Source organism: Geospiza fortis, unplaced genomic scaffold, assembly GCF_000277835.1.
Source record: "Geospiza fortis unplaced genomic scaffold, GeoFor_1.0 scaffold181, whole genome shotgun sequence".
Classification (NCBI taxonomy): domain Eukaryota; kingdom Metazoa; phylum Chordata; class Aves; order Passeriformes; family Thraupidae; genus Geospiza; species Geospiza fortis.
Window position 1 is genome coordinate 2549046 of NW_005054412.1, and position 18497 is coordinate 2567542.

An 18497-nucleotide genomic window follows, 5' to 3' on the forward strand; every position below is an offset into this window, starting at 1 on the left:
AAACACCTTAGTATGGTGCTTTCCTTGCCTATGTTTGTATAAAGCTTGTTTACTGCCAGCAGGCCAGGATAAAAAGGTCATTTATAGTTTGTGCTGTGGCACTGCTCGCCTGAATTTTAGGAGTCAGCAACTTCGATAAACTCTTGACGCAGCTTGCAGACACAGTTATGAATGTCTTTTCCGCCTACTGCAGGAAGCTGGTCAGTGCATCAAAGATCAAAGTTGCTCACACCAAAGCAAGAAGGTTACATACAAGCAAAAAAGTAATTACAAATGCTCAGGTTTGGATGCAGGATTTACATGTATTGGTCTCTAAATTTGACCATAAATCACTTGAAGCAATTAAAAAAACCCCAAACACTTGCTGCAGCACCACCCAGATTACTCACAGGCTAATCCTCCTGTTGCAGGGATAACAAGATGTTATCAAGATGTTTGATATGACTTTGAGGAGATAAGTTTATTGAAAACCATATTAGAGACTTATTTAGAGAATGTAATGACCTTAAGTGGCTGTTCTTTAAAAGGGCTAACAAAAAAGTATGACCTGAAATGGGCATATATAGCAGCAAAGTCACTTCCCTCTGCTACACATACAGCATCTGCAGAACAGGCAAATATTTATCAGGAACTGAAGCTCATTGAATCAGTTAATTGTTTCAAAAAAAAAAAAGCAAATCAAAAACCCAAACCAAACCCTAAGAGGTGTTTTTTTAATATATCTCAAAATATCAGAAAGGTAGTCAGGACCTTTTCAGAAGTTGTTCCTGAAATAAATGTCCCTGGGATAAAACACAGCTAGGAATGACTTTTGAGAAACTTTTGGTCAGCTCTAGCAGTTTTAAAGCAAACCTGAGTGCTGCTGCAGTCACTGCTGCAGGACTGCACTGGGAAGGAAGACTGGCAGAGGAATTCAGGCTGGCATGTCTGCCCTCTCTTCCTCTCTCTTCTCCGCTCCACTGCAGAATAAAAAATCAGAGAAAAGACAAGCCTGATTTTTAAATTTTATTGGTGGCTCTAGTGGGCTCTTGCACACAAACAGGATTCAGGATCATTTTGGGTCCATTTCCTTTCAATTCTGCATCCCTGCTCTGTTCTGGTTTACTATTCTGCAGCTCCCTGTACAAACAGGATCTTTCCTCAACAATGTTCTGCCACATCATCTTCCTTCCTTTGTATACAGGCTGCTCCTGCCTGTTACATACCATGCAGCTTCCTAAGGCACCTCATTTCTCAATGCTAGCAAAAACAGGAACCAAAAGCAAAGCAGCGAAAAATGCTAAATTCTCACCACAGTTAAAAATGAAATCTTGAAAGTTTCCGATTCAAGATGACTTTGCTGTTAACGGTTATCTTCCTAGTTTAGTGCTCTGCAAATCGACGTGCAAATGAGGTGCTTGTAGTATTTATCAGATTCAAATGCCTCTCCAGCAAGGTTTGCAACACTGACCCACGCTTTTCCTCCTTTTTTATTGGTGTTGAAAAGTGAACCCAGCTGAGCAGAGTACACATTGCTTCACTGTTCACCTCTTTTCTGCCATCTTGTAAGGCTTTGCTGTCTGATTTTTGCTCTGGGGAGGTTCAATAGCATGTGTACAGGGACAAGAGAAAACCACAGGCCACAGTACACATTGCACAAATGCTGTTATTATTCTGAGGCCTGAAGAAACAAGGAAGGAAGTTTGAGGCTGGTGGTTTGGCAGGTGTGAGCCCTTTTCACACAGACATCTGTTTCAAGTGGTAGCTCTGGGCTCAGGGATGAGCAGGGAATGTCTGTCACTCCCACCCCTTCTCTGTGTCACAGCACAAGGGGCTTTGGGCTCCCGATGAAGCGATGCCAGCTCCTTGCCCAATCTGTGCTTCAAGACTCTGCTCTCTTGTATTTGTGGGGCAGGGCTGCAGAGTGAGGTGATTCCTCCCAGCAAACTGCCTGAGACAGAGATGCTGCTGCTGCTGCTGCCATGCCAGCATGCACAAAATGGATGGGGCTAGAGTACAAAATGGGTGAACAGCAGCATGTGCACAAGCTCAACAAGCCAAACAAGCTCCACGCGAGCACCCAATGAAAACCGTTTGGATGCTACCATGTACCCCTCATCAAAATGAACTTTTCTAATCCCACTAGATTATTTCTAGTGTTTTGGGCAACCCTACTAGTGATCCCATTACAGTTTTGAATAGACTGCTTCATTTGCCAGCACGTTACAGCACACTCTCTGTGGTGCCTTGCACCATATTTGAAGGAATTAATTAGTGTTTGATGGTTAATTATCTATGCAATAATATCTGGGATTACACCTTAGAAATAATTTATAAAGGAACTGCAGTTTTTAGGGCTGGATTCTGCTCTACTAAACACATGTGTAGGGAGGGAAAAAAGGGTTCGCATAATATCCTCCCCGGCAGGGATTCTTTGGGACAAGTTAGTTTTGAGCCACATTGTTATTTTAAATGACAATAAGTTCTTTCTCCTGTAGTTCATGGCCAGCTTTAACGAACATTTAGCAACTTAATTATCTTTAAGACTGCTACTGTTCTATTATAGATTGCTGACATTGGTCCAAGAATTCAGAAGTTGCTGGGGGAAGGGCAGATATGCAGAAAAGCAGAGACTGAGATATATGTATACAGCTGCCCTCATTTCCATAAGAAATCAAGCTGAAGCAATTTCAAGGTGAGGGACTGTGGTTAATCCCTCCCAACACACTCATTAATACATCTCATAACAAGTCTCCTTGTCCACTGACAAGGAGAGTCAATCAAGCACCACTTTAGCTGGGCAGGAGAAAGGCTACAGTTTCATGGGGGCTGCTGGGTTTTATGGCTTCTTCAGAGGTTTTGAGCTGTGCTGTGCTGATGTGCCTTCATTCAGAACTGAGCAAGGGGTAGGTGAAGTGATGGGAGAGCTCAGCTGCTGTCTTTGCTTCATGTTGCAAATGACAGAGTAAAATCTGCTGATGTCAACACCAGAATGGGCAAAATCCTGGCAAAATGAAAGGCTAGGTAGCATTTTGATATTCTTGAAAAGGGAGGCAGAATTCCTGATGTTAAGTATCCTTCTGCCATGCTTAACATGATCTCTAGGACCACCATGTCATCTGTGGTGGTCACGTGTGAGGAGCACCACTGAAGCACTCATAGAAATCTAATAAACTTCAGGGTTGGACTGCAAGAAAAAAATTATTTTGTCCTGAGGATTAAAAGAAAAATAATGAAAGCAAGCCACACACAAGGAAGCCTGATGTTCCAGCTTTGGTATTAAAATTTTTTTTTCTTTTTCTTATCTGACAAATATCAGCATGACAGCAAACAGAACCCTCCTAGTTCATATGGCGGCACAGCTTAACTGTGCTGGTAAGTGGTGAATTGGCTCCTTGCTCTAGCATGCCCCTAAATAGTACCATTAACATGTGGTTATAGTCAGAGAGCACATTTGGTAGGAAATGACACCTTGTTACTTCCCAGATTATCTGCTCTCTATGGGGTAAATATTTTAAACATCGTGCCGGGTTTTAGCAGCAACATCCCTATTAAAGTAAATGGGATCTGAGTGAGGGTAAATCCAAGCACGCAGTGCCGGGACAGCACACCTATAAATCTTCTGTGCCTTACGCTCTGTGCTTTATTCGCTGACAAAGGACAAGTGTTTGCTGCCTTTGGAAGGTTCCTAAAGCACAAAGGGAGGGTGTGTGCTCGGCATTACTTCCTGTACTCTGGCTGCTGCTACAGCACGACAGCCTGAGGCAGGAAGGACACAGGGATTCCGCAGCTCCGCAGCGCAGCGCAGGCTGCAGCCACACCAGCGGGAGGAATGTGGCTTTCAAGGGCCAAGGAGCGCAGTTCACTCTGGGCTGCAGTTACACGGTGGTAAAGTTAGTTTTGAAACAGCATCTGCCTTTAAGCCAGGAAGTATTTTAGGCAACAGATACCTTACAGGCATCTTCAAGCTTACTGAGTATGTATTAAGCAATTTTGGCGTAAATTTTGTCTTCTGCTCATATCAATCCCATCACAGCAGTGATGATAAGTGCCCCAGTTTATGTAACAGCAAAGGCTGGGAAAGGCCCTTTCCTTAGGGTAGCTATCTTAAAACAAATAACTGGAGTTTGAAAAAAAGAGCCTGCTCTCTCCAGTAGGCATCGTTTCCTGGTTTAATAAGATAAATGTAGCCTACATGTGCACGGTATGTCTGGCAGCGTTCTTTGTTACTTCACTAGATGGCGTGTGGTGGTGCCTGGCAGGGGGGAGGGAAGGGAGAAGAATTAATTCAGTGTGTAACTGGGTGCACCGCACTCCTGCCTCTGATGTGCCTTTAACAATGTAGATCTATGAGTTAATGTTTCAAGACTGAGAATTGAATTTCCAGCTGAAACTTCTGCCAGAAGAGTGCCCTTAAATCAGCAGTGGGGCAGGACCGGTGGAAAAGGTGTTTGTTAGACCAACCTATTTCCTAGGCAAAACATGCTTTCAGAGACATAAGTTCTTCAAATCTAAAACAGGCCTGAAGAAGAGCTTATGTGTCTGCTTACTACAACATGGTCAGCTGGTAGACATAATCTCTTTCTATAAATTCTGTCATGCTTATAGCCTCACACCATCACTGCTGCTACACTACTTGTAAAAACATCCAAAACTTTGTGTGGTTCTTCAAAAGGCAAGCCATAAGGTTAATTTGTGCTCTCACTTTCCCTGCTGTATACCCTGGCATAGCTGTCCTCTTTTGTTCTTCTATTAACTATTTATGCCTCCCACTTTGCAAAAGAACAAGACCCAGCTCTGCCCTGAGGCACTTCCTCTAGTGGGATGACACAAAATCACCCTCGAAGGGCACTCAGAGTGCACGTGCAGTGAGAATCTGCAGTTTTCTTGCTTGGGAAAATAGCCATTAAATCTTCAAGGCCTCAGACATGAATCACGGAAATGGCTGGATCCATGAGGGACGTTCCAGTCTCCCTAACACAAACACTGACAGTGAAGCTCTCCACAGAGAGGTTTCTTGGTGAGCGCGCCCGCTCTCTCGGCAGCACAGGGGCTGTGCGGTTTCACAACTGGCCTAAGCTGACCTACAGCTGGGTTCCAGCCAAAAGGCAGCTCTCCCCCTCTGCTGACTCTTGTGCTCCTTTGGCTGTAGGGTCTGTGGTGCCAGGGGCTGATTGGTCTCAGTGCGATCCTCCCCTCCTGTTTTTTTTCTCTTTTGGTAGGGTTAATTTTCAGTTGGCTCAGTTTGCCGAATTGGCCGACCGCTTGGGTGGACACTGGAGCTGGCACAAGGAGATGGCCAGGGATGCCGAGCTGGAAAGTGCAAGTCTGGCCTTTCTGCCACCGTGGGGCCGAGCCCCCAGGAGTCAGAGGGCTGTGCACCAAACCACACAGCTTCTGCAGTGCCCACAAACGGCCCTAAATGCCCGTGGGAGGAGGGCAGGGCAGGCCACTGCCTTACCATAGGATGGATGCAAACATTCCTCTGCTCCTTTGAACACGGAGAAAAGGGGTTTAAAAACCATCTGTTAAAGAATGGTGCCATGAGGAAAACACATCTGATATATGTGCAACTGTGGGGTTTTCCTGTGGTATTTAGGCCTCAGGTGTTTACAGTTTTACCATCCAGCTATGCACCGAAGCTGCAAATGTGTTCAGTGCAACCCATGCACTAGATTTAACACCTGCTGCACCATGGCTATAGCTACAACAGCAGCTTATACCCGGGCTGAATCAGCCACATCATGGTCAACACTCTCCCCAAAGAACAAAATTTTGTCCAAAATCAAGTGTCTTTCTTTGTTGGTTATGGCATGTTGCTGATGAGAGAGTGTATTTGGTAGGTGCCTGGCCTGGGGGAGAGTCTGGTGAAGGGCCAGTGCTGAAGCTGTGTGGGGAACTGTGCAGAAAAGGACCTAGTGCTCACAGTGACTAGGCAAAACAGGGGTAAACACTGGCAACCAGCTGAACTAGAGGCCCCCCGGCATTCCCTGAAGAGAGAACTCATTCTTCCCTTGTCTGTCAGGTTTATGTGGCCCCTGTAAGATGAAGCTACAGAGTAAGACAAGTTCTGCCAGGATTAAGCCACTGCAGCCTCTCCATTAACCTTCCCCTGAAGCAAAAGAGGTTTAAGATGTTAATGGGAGAGGAAAACCAGGGTCATTGGATGGCTTATAATCTGTTCTGTAGGAAAGACAAGTTGCTACCCAGCTTTCTTCTGTATTTCCATGAAATGCTCCTCCTGTTTTAGATCAGCTCATTCAGCTACCTCAGCCTCAAAGTGCAGTTGTCTCAGCTAACTCATTTGGTTCACATTTCCCCATGCCACCATTCCAATCTAGTAAATTGAAACATCTGGATGTACCCAGGAAAAAAAACTGCAAGAGATGTCCTTACTTTATTCCAAATAGTCTATGCTTTGAAAATCACTGTACATGCAACATTTCTGTGCACATAGCCACCAGGATCCTCTCAGCTCAGGCTCCAGGTTCAGAGTCCCACTCTGCTATTCCTTCACTCCATCCCCATAGTCTCCCAGGGTTTAAACCTGTCTTACTGTCAGTATATTGTGTTTGAATTACAGAATTGTTCATGTATGTCTCTCCCTCTAGTAAACTTACAGCAAAGAGTAAAGAAAGAACTGTTTGGGCTATAGAGAAATGCTGCCAACTACTGTAACAGGAAAACATTACAGCTCCCTTTTGCCCCAAAAATAACATTTTCTTGCTGTGGGTAAATAGCTATTTCAGTTCTTCTGTCCTTCCTTTTCTCCAAAGGCAGTGTGCAGTCCTCCATCCCACAGAGAAGCTCATTTCCACAGGGCATGTCCAGACAGCATTGGCATCTGCCTAGGAGTGGGGATAGTAGAGATGAGAACAACGGCAGAGAGGAATGCTCCAAGGGAAGTGGCTCATGCACACAAGAGAAGCTAAAAAACATTCCTCACCAGAACAGCATTCAAAGTGCTTCATCTGCCTGAGAAGGGCTCTCCCTGGGTTTCTTCCCCCTCTATTCCATACCCTGGAACCTATAATTCTGAAAGTGAGTCAGTGTCTACAGAGATGCCTATGGCTGTTTCATGCAGCGCCATCTCAATTCTGTACCTTGAGGCAATCCCCTTCCCTCTGCCATATTCTTGCCCAGGTTCAATGCATCTTCAATGCTCAGGAAGGTCACAGGGCCATGAACTGTGTGTTCAGAGCACCTAGTGAGCAAAAGTTCACTGTGATTAGTGGGGATTTCCAGATACAAAATAAAATAACTGTAAACCAAGGAAAGTAATGACATTTGTCAAACTCAGCTATACCACAAAGAGCAGATAAACCGATACCAAAATCCACCTGTTAGTCTGGTTTTAGTTTGTAAGAGTTTTTCCCCAAGGACCTCCTTCCTCACCAAAATGCACAGGTCTTTCTTTTCCTCATATTATCAAGTTGTCAACCTGTAGTAATTTCCAAGCAGCTACTCAGATTCCATTAGTATTGATCTAATTCAAGATGAACACTGGCCTTATTTGGCTTTACTGTGCTTCCTGCCCCATTGTTCATCAGTGAAGGGTTGGCTGAGATAACACCTAAGAAACAATGCTGGTGCTTAGAGCAAAAAATCAGGACAAGTGAATCCGATCCCAGCTCTGCCACCGAAAAGAGACAAATCCATGTCCCTTTTGTTTTAACTTTTCCTATCTGTAATGGGAGTAATACTGATATCTCTTACAGCAGAGGCACAACTGCTTGTTTGCAGAACACTTTGAGATGATGCAGCTTGGTGAGATCTCAACAAGGGTACAAAGTGCTACTGGTGTTTTTTAGGTATCTGAAGTGTATCTCAAACTAACCTTGATCTGACACTTCACACATCTGATCCCCTTTCACCTCTCTACTATAAAACAAGGTATGATTTGGGTGCATTGTTTATTAAATATGTAACTTTAAAATGGAAAGACTTGTAAGAGTCTGCTTGTTTTTTAATCACTGTGTATTGCAGATTTGAGCTCACCCGAGAAAAGCAAATATATGGCCACAAGAAGAGTTCATTGAGGATGTTCCAACCCTTCTATAATATGCATCATGTTAACGCAATGTAGCCCAGATATTTAGGGTTTCTGAAGGCCAAGAAGCTGTGTAAGGCTTTTTGATCCTGACAACAGCATGAACAAGTGGGTTACATAACTGACAAAGCTAGTCACATCTTGGTAGGCATAAAAGCATTTATTTTCTTGTCACCTAGCAATATGACAATGGATTATACCTGCTTCTTGCAAGCCTTGCTGCAATATGTGCTTTTTCTGTGGATGCTCATCCAGCAACAAAGGGTGTACTGTAGAAGGGCACATGGCTCTGGATTCCTACCATAAGGCCCTGACTCTGGTGCTGCAGATTGTCCTGTCAGCAACAAACTCATTTAAGGTATACCCAGCTCCCTTCATAGCCCAGGCTGTTCCTTCCCATGTTTAGCTGAACCCAACCTCGATCATGCTCCTTCTCCTCTGCACCACTTCAGTGAAGTGACAGGATCTCCAGCAGAAAGCAGCTCAGGCCTGGGATGGGTGGATTTGCACAGATCCTCAGCATTGTCTCCTCTTCAGCATCATGGGGTGCCATGCAGTGTGCACTGATCCTTATCACTGATATGGCAGTGACCAGGAAGCACTTCCATACAGATCCTGAACATGGGGTCCTGGGTATAGGGTCCAATTCCCCCTCTCCTGCAGATGTGACTGCATTTATCCTAGGTCTTCTGGATATATAGAAAGTGTGTATCGTGCTCTGAGCAGTCAATGGTGAGGCAGGAAATGCCTTAAGTATATGTCTGGCCTTACACCATGCCATAGCAGAGGCACAGCTGTCTACAGCACACTGAGATCCACATGTCCTCTGCTCATCCAGAGCTGCCCACATTGTCTCTGCATATTACCGCTCAGCCTCTCCAGGGAAAGCTGTGTTTGCTGTTACATTTGCACACCAGCCAGCACTTTGCTTCCGGGTTTATGAATGGTGTGTCCAGAAATTGGCTGCTATGCTGGTGCATTTCAGAGAAGATAATGCTGTCCTTTTCCCTGTTGCTTATCATAACCCTAATTTCTGGCAAACAAAAGAGATGAATTCTGGGCAATTTCCCAATAATCAAGTGCAGGATGAGCAAGATGGCTTTACAATATATATAGCCTGTGAGTAGGGCTCAACAAAGCCCCCTGATACTGGGTATCACACTTGTACCAGGCCCTTAGACTGATGATTAGTGGTAACAGCAGCAAACACTGTCTGCACTGCGAATTGCAGCCAGAGATAATAAAACTTCCAAACTAGCAACACAACAACAGCATGGGAAGCCTATGACATTAAATACATGAAAGGGATGCCTTGGGACTATGAGAAGAAATTACCTTCAGCACTGAATGGGTAATCATCAGGAGACTATTTAAAACTCATTGACTTGTTATGCCTATGCACAGCTTTGTCAGTCAACAGATATGTCAAAAGTTTGTGCAGGTGAAGTTTACTCAGGTACAGAAGAACAGAGCATGACTTTACTTTTTGATCAGTCGCCTGGCTCTGCCCTTGGGGCAGAAATCTTTCAGACATCTCTCGGAGTTTCTTTTGTTATTTGATGGGTTTGCCTCTGATGTATGAAATCATGGGCTGAGCTGTATGGCTGAGGCAGGGTGGTGATACCAGATGCAGGTAGGATGTGTGTGGCAGGGTTCATTTCATGTCAGAGACATTACACACAGCATGCTCCCTCTACCTGCAGTGCAGCCCAGGACCCAGGTGGAGAACTTGAGCGATCTGTTCCTCAGCTGCCTTACACACACAGAGCTCAGGACTGTGAACTGCACTGCCCTGAGGATACCCAGGAGACAGAGGGGGCTGCTGTTACTCTGCATATAAAGTATCCTGGCCCTTTCTCACACTGCATTGCTTCCTTCCCTCTACCAGCCTTCTTCATTTCCATTCTGTGGTGACCCCTATCCCTCTCTCCTTACTGATAGCCATTCCTCAGCCCTCAAATCTGGCTGGAGGGGTGATATAAGACAAGGCTGTCAGCATAATGCAGAGGAATGGTGGCAAGTAAGAGAAGAGCCTACAACAAGGTAAACACTCTGCACCCTCTAGTTCCTGTTGGGACCTAAATGAAACTGTTCCAGCTAATTCATCTTAGTCCTAGATACATGTTGCATGAAGAAAACAGCAGAGAAACCTCTAACACAGTCTGCATGGGGGTGATGCCAGTTGCGTGGGTAGTGTTCATTGAACAAATGTAGATGTTTAAGCAGTAGGTGTCCATTTGCTACTCAGTCACCTTAGGACGCCGTTTCAAGTGAGAAAAATAGACACTTTTGGCATAAGATAGAAATTTACACTCAGCTGAACTCAATTGTGCCTCGTGAGTTCCTGCTGCTCCCCGCTGATAATACATGGAGTCAGGCATAGCCAGCTCCCAGGTGAACGCCTGCGTGACACACACCAAATGATGGCGAGATAAATCCCATTTTGCACAGCTGCATTCTGACACAGGGATGCTTCATGTTCTGGGGCTGCAGAAAGGGGCTTTGTAGGGTGCCTGGTGCAGCATGCTCTGGCACATAACCCCAGAGGCCAGGGAGCCAGATTCACAGGAACAGAGACACAGTGACAGACACAGCAAAACCCTTCGGGAACGTGGCTGCTGAAGCAACCATGACTTCATTAGACTTGCTCAAGATGCCCTCTACCCTAGACCTTTCACCTCATTTAATGGTTTCTTGGCCTCAATCCCTTATAATTCTGAAATGAAAAAAAAATCTCTTTTGACTCCTGTTTTCAAGCCAGGGCTGTTTGATTTGGAACGCTGCATTGAAGTCTGTGTTACTGATTGATTTCAGGTTTATTATATTTTCCCCTTTGAAAAATGCTACAGTAAAAAAATCCCCACTTTGTCGTTTTTCATGTCCCCCCCCCCCTTTTTTTTTTTTTTCAATCTTAGCAAATGCTCAGTCTTTTCCACTTCAATAGCTTGAAATTCTCCCCTGGGAGCCCTAAGCTCTTTAAATATTTTTAGGTTGCCAGATTTCTTATGTTCTCTCTCCAGGAAGCCAATTTTGTTTCTAAGCTCTTGAGAGTAGTCCAGCTTCATCTTTTGCGCACTCACTGCATCACAATAAAATGCTGCCTAATTGCTGCCTCAGCCGAGTCCCAAAGGTGCTGGAGTTTGTCTCTAGGCTACAGTTGTGGACAATAAACTCTTCTCAGACTGGAGTTAAGCCTTTTTATTATTTAAATCTGAGTCATGTAAAATTAGTTTACTAGCAAGTTACCCACAAAGATCTAGTATGGAAAGAAACTCCCACATATTGTTTTCCAACACAATGAGAGAATGATCAGATATAAAGATTTGCAAGTGGCTTGTTATACAAGATGTGTATAGAAACACTAGCATATAATTTTGCCAAAAAGACATGAAAATGTTTCTGTGAGCCTAGAAGTTACACTCAGGCCTTGTCTGTTTGGTGTTCTTTACCTTCAAATTGAAACTGGTGGTATGAAAAACTTTCTTTTTTCCTCTAGCTTATCCATGACCTGAAATACCTATGAAAGAGGAAAGGCAGCTGAAGATAACAAATGCCAGATGGGCAAGAGGTTTCTGTTCTCAGTCTAGCACCACAGCAAGAGGATTTAGTGATCATTTTGCTTAAAAATAAAAAAGAATATACTAAGACCAGCCACCCAGGCTGCACCCCCGTCAAGCTTGAGAAGACCCCTGTAGCAAGGGACAAATGGACAGTACAGGGAGTGAGAATGAACATATATTCTGTTTCTCATCAGGACCATATTCATCTATCCTCAATGGCAGAAGACATATGTATATGGAATTCTCTCTCTTTGTGCTCCTTTTTGTAATCTGTAGTTTAAAGTGTTTGTATTTCTGTTGTACAATACGGCTTCTGATGAAAGTGCATACTCCACAGACAGTATGTAAAAAGATTTAATGATCATTGTTTTGAGACTCTTAATTCCTTAAGACAACAGTTTCTTTGGATGCATTTGGTGCTGTATGCCCAAATCCACAGTCTTAATTAAGCAAAAATGAAGCTGAAAGAGATTGCTAGATTTCTCAAAATTGTTAGATTTTAATTAAAATTAAATGGACTTTAATTAAAAAGGTCAGACATAGTAACAGAGATGTGATATGGTTTTTGTGGTGCTATCAGCAGCATATTTGCAGCCTGGGACACTCATGAGCCAGGACAGCACACATCCAGTTCAGGGTAAGCCTGTCCAAAGGGCTCTTCATAAGGGTCCTTTTGTCAGCACAGGGAGTGTGCAGGCAGATGCAGGGATCTGCAGTGACTGCAAGGGAGACTGTTAACCACACACCACACACTCACCCCCTCCTGTTGCTGGGGTCTCTCATGCCTTATTTAGACTTGTTCACTTATTTGGGGGGGAAATGCCAGGCATGGTGTGGCAGGCATGGTGTGACAGAACCTCCATTACTAACAGTGACACAGAGAATGGGATGGATGCACAGGTCTGAAGCTGACTTTGGCAGGCAGCAGTTAGAAAAGCTGGGATGTGATTTCAGCCTTATTCAGATCAGTGGGAACTCTGCCACTGATGTAAGTGGAATGAAGACTCTGCTCTACATGTCTGCCTGTAATCTGAGAACATGTATTCTGCTCATCCTGGAGACTCAGTGAAAACCAGACCCCACAGAGTTCACCTCAGATTCACTGTCTCAAATAAAACTATGTGGATTCTTTGTGCCCCTTTTACTTATCAGTAAAACAAGTATGATAATGCTTTGAGTGCTAAACAATACAATGTGTGTAGGAAGACAGTATCTTTTATTAGGCCAACTGAAATAGTTGGGGAAAAACAGACAAGCTTTGAGGCTTGTCTGAAATGCTTTGAGATGCTCTGATGAAAGGTGTTTGAGCTGTGCAAGGGATCATTAAATTACATTCTTCCTCTCTCTGGAAATCATTTAGTGATATTTCAAAGGAAAGATGCTGTACAGAAATAACTGATTTCTATTGCAAGCGCTGTCTGGAGCTAAATATCTTCCTTCCTCTCTCTTTATGAACTAATCTAAAGAAAAATATGTTTTAAATTAGCATGGTAAGAACAATTTTGTGGTATAATGTATAGTTCTGTGAAATGTTCTCTGTGAAGCGTAACTTAACAAAATCCTTAAGCATATTTCAGTACACTCAAACAAAATGGCTGGATTTGTGGAAATTATGAAGGTATCACTGTAAAGAAATTAGAAAGCATGGAAGGTCAATGAAAATGGTACATGAAAATTTAAAAGGCAGATATGCATCAAAAACTACATTATGCTTGTAAACACTGGCAAAGCTGTGAAGCAGCTAGTGTCCATAAGAAGTGTTAAACAACCAAACACTTAACCCTCTCCTGTCCTTGATTTACCAGGAAGGAGCTGGGAGTGCTCACTTGAAATTAGCCAGGGCTGAGAGACCAACAGCATTAGGGTGTCACAACCATGGGTGCAGCAAGATAGATCAGTGCTATCGTGGAGTCTGTGCAACACTGAGGTTACTGGGGGCGTGAAGGGGTAGGGGAGGGAAGGTTTAACTCTACATAAATCCTACTAATATCGCTTTACTTGTACTTCAGTTCAGTGTCAAGACACAAATGATGTCAAGAAGAGAGAAAACTGGGGGCAGGGGAATCTTTAAATATATGAAAATTACTTGTGAAAAAGGATGAAATAAACCTGTTTATGTCTATTAGAGCAAGAAGCAACAGAGATAAGTTGCAGTAAAGGATATTTACATTAAACCACTAGACAACAGTCTAGGATTAAGGAAAATTAAGCATTGGTATACAGTGCCTCGGGAAATAATGAAATTTTTCACTGGAACGTAAAAAAAAGGCTTAAATAAACACCATCAAAAGTTTCACTATGGATGATCACTCACTGAAGCAGCGAAGACTTGGAGATTCATCTGGGAAAGGTTACAATGTGTGACCAGGTCTTCCTGGATGCTCTTTTTTCCTCCAGAAAGATGTTGTTCTGTTTGTGTGAGACTTTGAGATGCAGTCCTCTGAAAATATTTGTCTAAGAGAGGAAGGATCATTTATCTTTTGAAGTCTCTGTTCCTCTCCACTGATCACAGATGCAGTCACAGATGACTGGCGTAGTATGGACACCTACTTATTGAATCTGCAAAGTGAGATGAGACAATTACCATCCTTAATGACAAATTGTGTCCTTTCTCATATATTCCTAAATATAACACCCAAATCTCCATTACTCATCCCAACTATAATTACTTGTTGTGCACGTATGAGGTGGCACCCATAACACATAATCATAATGTTATTTATTGTCCTGCATTAGTAATTTAGCACATTATATTTAGATGCCATATGGCCTGATGAAAAATGTAATAACAACTTCCTATGCAGTGGATAGAAATCTTCTAGACAATGATTAATATAATCTATTTCACTTTTGCACTGCATTTCTACTAAAAATATCACTGAAGTGTAGGCTATCTCAGGAAAGAAAATGTTATATTTACATCTAACACCCAGCCAAAGCTCTGCCAAGTTGCAGGTAAGCTACTAACTGGGACTGTAAGTGGTTTTATTTCAGCAGTATGTACGAAAGAATAAGGTGCCTCAGATATATGGTATTAACCACTTGTGTTTCCAAAATCTGCATACAATAACACAGATGCTCAGCTAATCCATAGGAATGTGTGTATTTACATAGAACTCATCCCACCATTGGACTAAAATTGGTACTTAGGAAATGTCACCATTGTGTCCCACACTGGCAGGGAGGAAATCTGAGCACCCAAATGTCCCCTCTGCTGAATTGCAGCTTTCTCCTTGGGGACCTCTTCAGGTACATCCCCTGCATTCACTCCCAAGATTCCCCCCAAATGGCAGTAAGGCCAAGAACATTCCATTTGGCTCTCCCAGACCCATCCTGTCTTCCAACACTATTCCTGCAGGTTTTGCACTGGGCAGAGATGGACACTACAGGGTACATCCATATGAGATCTAGGGTACAGGGCTGCCTGGTGTGAACAGAAAAGTCTGGAGTAGCCCTAAGCATCCTTGGTGCGCATCAGCACGCACCACTGAGCCTTGGGATGGAAAACTTTCTCTCTCTTGTGTGGATACAGACTTTGCAGACACTTGCAAATAATGGCATATGTTGTCTGCCCATATCAGCCAGCACTGCACTGAACAGTGGCAATGGATACTGCTTTCATCAGATAGAAAGGTCCCAATGACTGTCTCAATAGGAGGGGGGTTTTGGTATCTGAGCAAAACAGGAACCCAGAATAAAAATTATAAAAATTATTACCTTCCCCATCCTGAGAAACCCATAGAATATTATTTTCCTGTGCACTTGAAACAACTTATTTTGATAACCTTTGTTCTTTTGTAACCTGTAATTATGGAAACCTCTATCTTCTATCTTCTAATGCACAAGTACCCTCATCATACATGTATTGCTACACTGTAAAAGGATGTGAAGACTTAAGGCTCTTGTATTGATTTTGGCTGGGATTAAGTTAATTTTTCTTCACAGTAGCTGGTGCTGGGCTGTATTTTGGATTTGTGCTGTAATAACATGTGGATGTTTTGGTTGCTGCTGAGCAGGGCTTACACAGGGTCAAGGCCTTTTCTGCCTCTTACCCCACCCCACCAGTGACTGGGCTGGGGGTGCACATGGAGCTGGGAAGGGACACAGCAGGGACAGCTGACCCCAGCTGACCAACGGCATATCCCAGACCACCTGGTGTCATGCTCAGCATACAAAGCTGGAGGAAGAAGGAAGAAGGGGAGATGTTCAGAGTGATGATGTTGATCCCCCAAGTAATCATTAAGCACGATGGAGCCTGGCTTTCCTGGGAGATGGCTGAACACCTGCCTGGCTCTGGGAAGTTGTGAATGAATTCCTTAATTTTCTTTGCTTGCTTGTGGGGCTTGTGCATTACCTATTAAACTGTCTTTATCTCAGCCCATGTGTTTTCTCACTTTTACCCTTCTGATTCTCCCATCCTACTGTCCAGGGAGTGAGCAAGCAGCCATGTGGGGCTGAGCTGCTTAAATGGGGTTGAGCCACAACAGGCTCATTTTGTAAATTCATTACATCTATAAATGCACCAAGCATGAAAATTAAATGTAACACTTCCCCTCCTTTTTTTTTTTTCTTTTAAGGTGACATGAAAAATTATTTGAATGAGGAAATACATTCAGGAAGACAACAGTATATATAAGTTTAACTCCAGCTTAGCATATTGAGGTTTAGCTTTAGCTGTGCTTCCTTGTGGATTTTAGCTTCTTCCTTATTTAAATCTTTAGGAATATTTTTATTCTTACTTGCATGGAAAAGGACCAGAAAAAGGTGAGTACTTTAGCTAAAAGAAGCAATTGGGTAGGTGAAGCTATAGAAGGTCACAGATAAGTATAATTAAGCAATCTCTTCACAGGTTATTAAGATGCCTACCTGGAATTTAAAAAGCAGCAAAAGATGCAATGCAAAACTGTTAAAAACTACTAATAATTCTCTCACCTCATTGGGTTTGTGGCTCACATTCTTAATACATGCTTGTTTTAAAAGAATACTGTTTTATAACAGGATGGTTAACTCTGCAACAACATGAAACAACTTAACTGCCAGAGACTGCAAAAGTGTCCTGGTGGTGGACACCAGGAGCATCAAGTCTGTCTGAACTGGAATGAGTTTTAACAGTCAGGAAATGAAGCTTTAGTGACATACTAGCAGCTGAGCCTGGGTGGTTTTAGAGGTCAGCACACAGGGCAGTTGAACCTTGCTTGTTGTAGTCAGCAGTGCTCCATGTACAAGGAGCAGCTGCTCAGCCTGGAGGTGGGATCCAGCTGCCCAAATGTAGGCATTTCATATCTCAGCATCTCTTACGGGTCATATAAAGCATCATCTAAAAGGCCAGATTTTCCACTGAATTTGAAAAGAATTTTAGACAACTAGTTCACAAGCAGATGCCTGCACTGTAAACCATTAAAGGTAGGTACACTGCACCCAGCATGTCTGATGAAACAGCAGCCCTTGGCTGATGGGTGAAGAACTTCTTAAACTACTCCAACTTGACTGCAGCTGCTCTATGCTAGTGGCAACACCACGCTTCTAGGCTTCTTTATAAAGTTTGGCACACCTTTTCATGGTACATTTGTAAATACTATAAATAATTCTATATAAATTATGGCCACTTTTTACACGGATAACAGAGATACATGGCTAGATTATATCTTTCTTACAGTGATGCAAATCATAATAAACTTCCATGACATTTTTGAAACTTTAACGGTATAAAAATAATGTACTTGAACAGAACGATGCTTAGATACAGACTCAGTCTCTTTAACTTACATCTTAAACATATTTCTTGGTGACACACTTGGCAAAGAGGTCAACAGTGCATTTCTGTCCCTTGCTAAAGATCATCCCTTCCTCAGACCTGTTTACAAGGTCATGCAATTAAGAACATCAGAGACATGACCTAGGTTAAAAGTTACACCTTCTTTGGCAGGGTTCAATTCAGATGATTTCACCAACCTAGCTGGCAGTACCACCACATCAACCCTGTACTAGTCCAAGAGACAGACTGGTATGTAAAGCAGAAGGCAAGAACAAGTGCTGAGGGGTGGAAACCAGGTAAGTCAGTTTAGTTACCAAGGAAAAGATGCAAATAGCACAGAAAGGCATTCAAAATTGAAGAGGCTCCTCTAGAAAATTCAGAGCAGAAGCCTAACTAACAGTCTGAACTGCTCTCTGGAGGAGCCCCTCTCACTCCTTCAACTATGCAAGGCATCTAGGGAGACAAGCCTCCTAATTTAGGCATCTAAGTTAGATGTTTAAATGTAGGCAGTGAATATTCCCCCAGAGAATGTGAATGGGATGTTATAATAGTTTAAAATATGTTTCACTGAAGCTGTGATGCCAATGTGTGTTCTTTTATGAGATACTGTTCTTTATGCCACCGATCCTCTACTGACACAACCATGTTTCTCATTTATTAGATAAATGAACAACATAAACAGAATGCACATTGTTCAGTGATGGTCTAGATTCTGAAGTTAAAAAAAGATTCCCAATTTTACTCTCAAAATATGAACCAGATTAAGTTGTTCACATGGAAACCACTGCAAATTCCCAATAGTAATCACTTTAGGGGACCAGAAAGGGAAAAGAGATTCTTAACAATGATCACCAGTGTATATTTAACTTTATTGCTCTCCTCAAACATTTTTTAAAATTTTTTCAATTATAAGCTTTGATCTGTAATTACATCTTGTCTACATTGCTCTTATCTACTCAGAACTTTTTACATATTCAGAGATGTGGGTTTCAGAATTTATCAAAAAATGCCAGAAGTTGTGAAGTTGTTCTTTCAGTGAAGATGCATGGCTTACCTCCTGGCCTGCAAAATCTTGATACTAAGGCACACACCAGAACACCAATTTTCAGAGTGTTTCTCCAGTGTAAACATGCTCATTGCCATTGATCACAGT

The 18497-nt window shown here is 42.9% G+C and overlaps 1 protein-coding gene across 4 annotated transcripts in view; it reads right to left on the reverse strand.

The window, feature by feature from the left end:
* The window catches only part of LOC115948476, a 61269-nt gene extending 46931 nt beyond the window's left edge, over positions 1–14338 (reverse strand). For all 4 annotated transcript variants that reach the window (XM_031061405.1, XM_031061403.1, XM_031061404.1 and 1 more), the window contains exon 1: positions 13904–14338. In XM_031061405.1, coding sequence (XP_030917265.1) covers positions 13904–14062 — 159 coding nt within the window. In that variant the 5' untranslated portion in view covers positions 14063–14338. The remainder of the gene's footprint in view (positions 1–13903) is intronic.
* Between the last annotated feature and the right edge of the window lie 4159 nt (positions 14339–18497).